Source organism: Dermacentor andersoni, chromosome 5, assembly GCF_023375885.2.
Source record: "Dermacentor andersoni chromosome 5, qqDerAnde1_hic_scaffold, whole genome shotgun sequence".
In the NCBI taxonomy this organism is placed as follows: Eukaryota; Metazoa; Arthropoda; class Arachnida; order Ixodida; family Ixodidae; genus Dermacentor; species Dermacentor andersoni.
Window position 1 is genome coordinate 525,566 of NC_092818.1, and position 9,159 is coordinate 534,724.

A 9,159-nucleotide genomic window follows, 5' to 3' on the forward strand; every position below is an offset into this window, starting at 1 on the left:
TAGGTTAGGTTAGGTTGTTTTCTGCCAAACCACAAGTTAAGCATGCACTTGCTGCTTTTGCCAGAGCGTGCACGTGGATTTCTGCCACACGACGTGCCAAGCATGCATATGCTGCGCTTTGCAGCGCACGCGCATGCATTTGTGCCAAACCACTTGTTAAGCATGCATATGCATCTTTTGGTATACGTGCACGTTGTTTTCTGCCAAACTACAAGATAAGCATGTACATGCTGCATTTGCCAGAGCGTGCACGTGGATTTCTGCAAAACGACGTGCTAAGCACGCCCATGCTGCGCTTTACAGTGCACGCGCATGCATTTGTGCCAAACCACTTGTTCAGCATGCACATGCATCTTTTGGTATACATGCACGTTGTTTTCTGCCAAACAACAAGTTAAGCATGCACATGCTGCTTTTGCCAGAGCGCGCACGTGGATTTCTGCCAAACGATGTGCCAAGCGCGCCCATGCTGCGCTTTTCAGCGCACGCGGATGTATTTCTGCCAAACCACTTGTTAAGAATGCACATGCATCTTCGGATAGAAGCGCACGTTGTTTTCTGTCAACCCACAAGTTAAGCATGCACATGCTGCTTTTGCCAGAGCGTGCACGTTGCTTTCTGCGAAACGATGTGCAAAGCACGCCCATGCTGCGCTTTTCAGCGCACCCGGATGCATTTGTGCCAAACCACTTTTTAAGCATGCACATGTATCATTGGGTAGACGCGCACGTTGTTTTCTGCCAAACCACAAGTTAAGCATACACATGCTGCTTTTGCAAGAGCGTGCACGTGGATTTCTGCCAACGACGTGCCAAGCACGCCCATGCTGCCTTTTGCAGCGCACGTGCATGCATTTGGGCCAAACCACTTGTTGAGCATGCACATGCACCTTTTGGTAGATGCGCAGGTTGTTTTCTGCCAAACCACAAGTTAAGCATGCACATACTGCTTTTGCCAGAGCGCGCACGTGGATTTCTGCCAAACGATGTGCCAGCACGCCCATGCTGCACATTTCAGCGTACGCGGATGCATTTGTGGCAAACCACTTGTTAAGAATCCACATGCATCTTCGGGTAGACGCGCACGTTGTTTTCTACCGAACCACAAGTTAAGCATGCACATGCTGCATTTGCCTGAGCGTGCACGTGGATTTCTGCCAGACGACGTGCTAAGCACGCCCATGCTGCGTTTTTCAGCGCACGCGCAAGCATTTGAGCCAAACCACTTGTTAAGCATGCACATGCATCTTCATGTAGACGCGCACGTTTTCTACCGAACCACCAGTTAAGCATGCACATGCTGCTTGTGCCAGAGCGCGCACGTGGATTTCTGCCAAACGATGTGCCAAGCGCGCCCATGCTGCGCTTTTCAGCGCACGCGGATGTATTTGTGCCAAACCACTTGTTAAGAATGCACATGCATCTTCGGGTAGACGCGAACCTTGTTTCCTGCCAAACAACATGGTAAGCATGCACATGCTGCTTTAGGTTAGGTTAGGTTAGGTTAGGTTGGGTTGGGCTAGGTTAGGTTATGTTAGGTTGGGTTAGGTTAGGTTAGGTTAGGTTAGGTTGGGTTAGGTTAGGTTTGGATAGGTTGGGTTACGTTAGGTTAGGTTAGGTTAGGTTAGGTTAGGTTAGGTTGTTTTCTGCCAAACCACAAGTTAAGCATGCACATGCTGTTTTTGCCAGAGCGTGCACGTGGATTTCTGCCACACGACGTGCCAAGCATGCATATGCTGCGCTTTACAGTGCACGAGCAAGCATTTGTGCCAAACCACTTGTTCAGCATGCACATGCAACTTTTGGTATACATGCACGCTGTTTTCTGCCAAACAACAAGTTAAGCATGCACATGCTGCTTTCGCCAGAGCGCGCACGTGGATTTCTGCAAAACGACGTGCCAAGGACACCCATGCTGCGCTTTTCAGCACACGCGCATGCATTTGTGCCAAACCACTTGTTAAACCTGCACATGTATCTTTGGGTATACGCGCACGTTGTTTTCTGCCAAACCACAAGTTAAGCATGCACATGCTGCTTTTGCCAGAGCGTGCACGTGGATTTCTCACAAACGATGTGCCAAGCGCGCCCATGCTGCGCTTTTCAGCGCACGCGGATGTATTTGTGCCAAACCACTTGTTAAAAATGCACATGCATCTTCGGGTAGACGCGCACGTTGTTTTCTGCCAACCCACAAGTTAAGCATGCACATGCTGCTGTTGCCAGAGCGTGCACGTGGCTTTCTGCGAAACGATGTGCAAAGCACGCCCATGCTGTGCTTTTCAGCGCACCCGGATGCATTTGTGCCAAACCACTTGTTAAGCATGCACATGTATCATTGGGTAGACGCGCAAGTTGTTTTATGCCAAACCACAAGTTAAGCATGCACATGCTGCTTTTGCCAGAGCGTGCACGTGGCTTTCAGCGAAACGATGTGCAAAGCACGCCCATGCTGCGTTTTTCAGCGCACGCGCAAGCATTTGAGCCAAACCACTTGTTAAGCATGCACATGCATCTTCTGGTAGACGCGCACGTTGTTTTCTACCGAACCACAAGTTAAGCATGCACATGCTGCTTTTGCCAGAGCGCGCACGTGGATTTCTGCCAAACGATGTGCCAAGCGCACCCATGCTGCGCTTTTCAGCGCACGCGGATGTATTTGTGCCAAACCACTTGTTAAGAATGCAAATGCATCTTCGGGTAGAAGCGCACGTTGTTTTCTGCCAACCCACAAGTTAAGCATGCACATGCTGCTTTTGCCAGAGCGTCCACGTTGCTTTCTGCGAAACGATGTGCAAAGCACGCCCATGCTGCGCTTTTCAGCGCACCCGGATGCATTTGTGCCAAACCACTTTTTAAGAATGTATATGCATCTTTTGGTAGACGCGCACGTTGTTTTCTGCCAAACCACAAGTTAAGCATGCACATGCTGCTTTTGCCAGAGCGTGCACGTGGATTTCTGCCAAACGACGTGCTAAGCACGCCCATGCTGCGTTTTTCAGCGCACGCGCAAGCATTTGTGCCAAACCACTTGTTAAGCATGCACATGTATCATTGGGTAGACGCGCACGTTGTTTTCTGCCAAACCACAAGTTAAGCATACACATGCTGCTTTTGCAAGAGCGTGCACGTGGATTTCTGCCAACGACGTGCCAAGCACGCCCATGCTGCCTTTTGAAGCGCACGTGCATGCATTTGGGCCAAACCACTTGTTAAGCATGAACATGCACCTTTTGGTAGATGCGCACGTTGTTTTCTGCCAAACCACAAGTTAAGCATGCACATGCTGCTTTTGCCAGAGCGCGCACGTGGATTTCTGCCAAACGATGTGCCAGCACGCCCATGCGGCACTTTTCAGCGTACGCGGGTGCATTTGTGGCAAACCACTTGTTAAGAATCCACATGCATCTTCGGGTAGACGCGCACGTTGTTTTCTACCGAACCACAAGTTAAGCATGCACATGCTGCTTTTGCCAGAGCGTGCACGTGGATTTCTGCCAGACGACGTGCTAAGCACGCCCATGCTGCGTTTTTCAGCGCACGCGCAAGCATTTGAGCCAAACCACTTGTTAAGCATGCACATGCATCTTCATGTAGACGCGCACGTTGTTTTCTACCGAACCACCAGTTAAGCATGCACATGCTGCTTGTGCCAGAGCGCGCACGTGGATTTCTGCCAAACGATGTGCCAAGCGCGCCCATGCTGCGCTTTTCAGCGCACGCGGATGTATTTGTGCCAAACCACTTGTTAAGAATGCACATGCATCTTCGGGTAGACGCGCACGTTGTTTCCTGCCAAACAACAAGGTAAGCATGCACATGCTGCTTTAGGTTAGGTTAGGTTAGGTTAGGTTGGGTTGGGCTAGGTTAGGTTAGGTTAGGTTGGGTTAGGTTAGGTTAGGTTAGGTTGGGTTAGGTTAGGTTTGGATAGGTTGGGTTACGTTAGGTTAGGTTAGGTTAGGTTAGGTTGTTTTCTGCCAAACCACAAGTTAAGCATGCACATGCTGCTTTTGCCAGAGCATTCACGTGGATTTCTCACAAACGATGTGCCAAGCGCGCCCATGCCTCGCTTTTCAGCGCACGCGGATGTATTTGTGCCAAACCACTTGTTAAGCATGCACATGTATCATTGGGTAGACGCGCATGTTGTTTTCTGCCAAACCACAAGTTAAGCATGCACATGCTGCTTTTGTCAGAGCGTGCACGTGGCTTTCTGCGAAACGATGTGCAAAGCACGCCCATGCTGTGCTTTTCAGCGCACCCGGATGCATTTGTGCCAAACCACTTGTTAAGCATGCACATGTATCATTGGGTAGACGCGCATGTTGTTTTCTGCCAACCCACAAGTTTTTTTATTTATTTACAAAGTACCTACATCGCCACAAAGGCATTACGTAGGGGGGAACAAAATACAACCAGTAATACAGAGAAGCTTTCGGACAGATATACTGACAAACAGAATCACTATAATAACTGTTAGAGAAAGGCGTACAAGTAACGTGAAACAAGCAGGTTCCAAGATATATAACACATACATTTGTTTTACAAGAGCGCCGTCACAGCATTGAATAGAATAGTTCGTTATTTGACACATTTACTATATGATTTGATAAACTGTTCCATTGTCTAATTGTTTTGGGGAAAAAAGAGTAGTAAAAAGTGTTTGTTCTGCAGTTATAGGCTGAGATCTTTTTGTTGTTATCACAGCGACTCGATATATAATCTGGTTCCAGGAGATAGTTATAGCGATTAATACCTGTCTGATTATTATATATTCGGTGCAATAGTTTAAGCCTTAACTTCTGCCTACGCATATGTAGTAGATCCCATCCTAAAGTGGCCTTCATTTCGGAAATGCTAGAGTACGGGCTGTAATTATTGCAAACAAACCTTGCTGCTTGGTTCTGTAGTTTTTCCAGTCTATTGATGAGGTAATCTTGATAGGGATCCCATATTACACAAGCATAATCAAGTATTGTTCTAACATGTAAGAAGTATAAAGTTTCTTTAACTTCGCGTGTTGCCTGTTTAAAATTTCTGCGAATAAAATGTAACATCCTGCTAGCTTTTGCTATGACAGTGTCAATCTGTTTATGCCAAGTGAGTGATTCGGTAAAATAGACTCCTAAATATTTATATTCCGACTGTACGTCGATAAGCGTGCCATTGATGTTATATCGTTGCTGAAATTTGGATAATTTTTTGGAAAAACTTACGCTACTGCACTTTTTTATATTTAAGTTCATGTTCCATTTTTTACACCAGATCGCTACCTTATCTAAATCTGTTTGCAATGTATCTATGTCATCTTCAGTGGTAATTTCTCTGTAAATCACACAGTCATCAGCAAATAGTTTTATGGGTGATGTAATTAGTTCGACAATGTCATTTATGTAGATTAAAAATAGCAAGGGCCCCAGTACGCTTCCCTGAGGAACGCCCGAAGAAACAGTTATTGGTGAAGATGCAACGTTGTTTAAGACAACAGACTGGGTTCTTCCGTTTAGGTAGTTGCGTATCCAATTTTGAACGTTTTCGTTTATATATAATGCAGCGAGCTTTACATCTAGGAGCTTATGGGACACAATATCGAAAGCTTTTTGAAAATCAATAAAAACGGCGTCTACCTGACTATTGTTATCAATGGTTTTAGATAACAAGTGCTGGAATTCTATTAGTTGTGTGTTGCAGGAATAGCCTTTTCGGAATCCGTGCTGGGAAGGTGTAAAAAAAGCGTTTGAGTCAAGGAATGCAGATATGTTACTATATAAAATGTGTTCGAATATTTTGCAACATATTGACGTTAGTGAAATCGGCCTATAGTTTTCTGTGAGTTTTCTGTCGCCCGATTTAAAAACAGGTGTCACGCTTGCCGTTTTCCAATCTTGGGGAATGAGGCCTGTTTCAAGGGAAAGCTTATAAATGATCGTTAAATACGGAGAAATGATACCATGACACTCTTTAAGGACTACTGGCGATATTCCATCAGGTCCAATTGCTTTTGTGTCATCTAAATGCCGTAATAAAGAGTCGACGCCACTAACATCAAATTCAATATCTGGCATCATATCGCCTCGATTGGCGTTGTTCAAAAGCGAAGTCTCCCCAGCAGGTAATAGCGAAAACACAGATTGGAAGTACTTGTTGAAGCATTCCGCCCTCTGATAGTCCGACGTCACGGTTTTGCCGTCAACAGTTAAAGATGGTATCGATATGTCTTCTTTTCCATTTTGTTTTACATATTTCCAAAAAGATTTTGGGTTTTCTCTCAAGTCCTTGTTTAATTTAACAAAGAAGGTATCTTTGGCAGCTTTAATTGTTGCTTTCAATAGCTTATTTATCTCTTGCAAGCGTTTCTGATTTGCCAGACTGGTGTCGGCAGAAAATGTTTTATACGTTTGTCTTGCTTTCCTTACAAGTTTACGTATTTCTACGTTAAACCAAGGTTTTTGTTTTTTTCGTTGCCGCAGGTACCTGCATGGAACATGACTTTCGACTAGTTCAAGTATTTTGTCCCGAAATGCTGACCACAAAGTTAACGGACAGCGTGCATTTGACATATATTGGAAAGTAGGAAAGAAATTTTCAAGTTCGGTCCTGATAGCAGCATAGTCTCCTCTGTCGTAGCTGTACACTTTTCTTTGCGGAATTTGCGCCATCCGTACTCGCTGTATGTTAAGCTCTATGACAACTGCCCTGTGGTCACTAATACCTGGGCAAACAGTAACTTTTGATATTATGTTCGGCTCATTGCAAAGTACTAAGTCTAGAATTGCATTTTCTCGCGTAGGTTGCAGTACGTACTGCTGCAATCCATTTAATCCGAGCAGTTCTTCGAACTCTGTGTAAATACGGGACCTATTGCCAGCCACACATCCAGCATTCCAGTTGAAGTCAGGCAAATTGAAATCCCCCCCTAGAAGTACGCTATTAGGCAGGAGAGAGAGCATCTCAGACAGCAATCCGAATGAGCCGCTGCTGCCGGGTGGACGGTAGAATGTCCCGTAGACTACATTGTTTCCGTTAGGCAATTTCACAAGGCACCAGACAGACTCAGAATCGTTTTCAAATAAAATTTGTGTACTTGACAATGCATTTGATATCAAAAGGAATACTCCCCCGCCTTGTCCATGCCTATCTTTCCGATAGACAGTAAAACCAGGCGGAAAGATTTCTACATCAGGTATATCCTTGTTTAACCATGATTCGGTGCCCATCACAATCTGAGGTTTAACAGTGGCTACTAAAGACATGAAGTTATCGACTTTGTTCCTTATGCTGCGACAATTCACAAGCAGGACAGAGAGCCGTTCAGGCTGCGAGCAACGTGCTGAGTTATCTTTCGGAGGAACGGAATTCGGAATGCGTCATTTGCCTCTGTCCAGTCGCGCATGCGCCTGAAGTGGAACTGGCATCCGCATATCGCTATCCCAAACAAACGTTTGCCCATTGATGATCAATTTATCATAACTCAAGCGAACACGATTTTCTTTGTTCTCTCTTTTTTCTTTCGCATAATTCCAAAGCTGACGTCTTTTTTCTTGTACGGCTCGGCTGAAATCTTCAGAGATGCTGTACGAAGTGCCTTTTAGTCTGCAAGCGTTTTTAAAGACATTTTCTCTAGCCTTCCACCTTGAAAAGCATGCTACTATGGGCCGGTTTTTGCCTTCTCTGAAAACGCCTACGCGATGAGCCCGTTCAACCGAAATATCATCAAGTTTCATCACATCTTTGCATATTCCACTTATTAGTTTTTCAGACGCCTCCCACGTCTCGTTATGCTCCCTGTCAGGCAACCCGAAAAAGACCAGATTCTGTCTACGGCTTCTATTCTCCAAGTCGTCTAGTTTAGCCATAAATTTATCTTCCATTTTTTCCACCCGAGCAATACGACTTTCTACATTGTTTGTCTTCTCTATTAAGCCCGTAATTTTGGATTCTAATTCACATTGTCTTGTTGTAATTTCCGTTAACTTCGCAAGCACAGTTTCCTGGCCTGTTTTCATTTCTAAGAGAATCCTTTCAATGTTTGTCATTTGGTCACGTTCAACTGCATTCATGGGCCCTGGATTTAGTTCTACATCCCCCGATAGGAGCAGTAAGATTTGGGAAAGCGTCAGGCAGCCGTCGTAGAGAGAGAATAGTAGAGCATCAACGAAGCACAGGCTGGCATGTTCAAGACACTCAATCATTTGTCGCTTGCTAATGGGGCACGACACTCTTAAAAGCATAACATTGCTAGAGCGATAACACTTAGTTCCATTTAGGTAACTGACCTGGTACATGAAGAAGCGTGAGTTTGTGCCGAAAAGAGCGTCGTGCCCCAGTCGCTCTAGGCTTGGCTGGTCCTTTATATGGCCAGCGCGCAGCGGAACCGGAAAGGTTCCCCGATGCGCAGATTCCACTTCGGTGCGTCGGAGATCGTACACGATTTCCAGCAAATAATCTTGCGGACCGTGTAAGACATGAGCAGATGATTGCAGATCCGTTGTAGCAGCATCTGGCCAAGGTTCGGTGAAGCCATGTTCCACCGCGAAGTCGGCGTTCGCCACGACAGCGAAGAATCCGAGCAGCACCTGGTACATGAAGAAGCGTGAGTTTGTGCCGAAAAGAGCGTCGTGCCCCAGTCGCTCTAGGCTTGGCTGGTCCTTTATATGGCCAGCGCGCAGCGGAACCGGAAAGGTTCCCCGATGCGCAGATTCCACTTCGGTGCGTCGGAGATCGTACACGATTTCCAGCAAATAATCTTGCGGACCGTGTAAGACATGAGCAGATGATTGCAGATCCGTTGTAGCAGCATCTGGCCAAGGTTCGGTGAAGCCATGTTCCACCGCGAAGTCGGCGTTCGCCACGACAGCGAAGAATCCGAGCAGCACCTGGTACATGAAGAAGCGTGAGTTTGTGCCGAAAAGAGCGTCGTGCCCCCGCATGCACATGCTGCTTTTGCCAGAGCGTGCACGTGGGTTTCTGCGAAACGATGTGCAAAGCACGCCCATGCTGTGCTTTTCAGCGCACCCGGATGCATTTGTGCCAAACCACTTGTTAAGCATGCACATGTATCATTGGGTAGACGCGCATGTTGTTTTCTGCCAAACCACAAGTTAAGCATGCACATGCTGCTTTTCCCAGAGCGTGCACGTGGCTTTCTGCGAAACGATGT

General features: G+C 46.2%; 2 protein-coding genes across 2 annotated transcripts; both read right to left on the minus strand.

Annotated features, from left to right (window-relative positions):
• Positions 1 to 5,673: 5,673 nt before the first annotated feature.
• On the minus strand, positions 5,674 to 7,363 carry LOC129384457 (uncharacterized; the record flags this gene model as incomplete). Its single annotated transcript, XM_055069904.1, has 2 exons — positions 5,674 to 5,713; positions 6,141 to 7,363. Coding segments are annotated over 2 exons (1,263 nt in total), but the record flags the coding sequence as incomplete, so codon positions are not given.
• Positions 7,287 to 8,918, minus strand: LOC126529698 (uncharacterized). Its single transcript, XM_050177202.2, has one exon. It carries the CDS (start codon positions 8,882 to 8,884, stop codon positions 7,367 to 7,369), a length of 1,518 nt encoding a protein of 505 aa, XP_050033159.1. The 5' UTR covers positions 8,885 to 8,918; the 3' UTR covers positions 7,287 to 7,366.
• Positions 8,919 to 9,159: the final 241 nt, after the last annotated feature.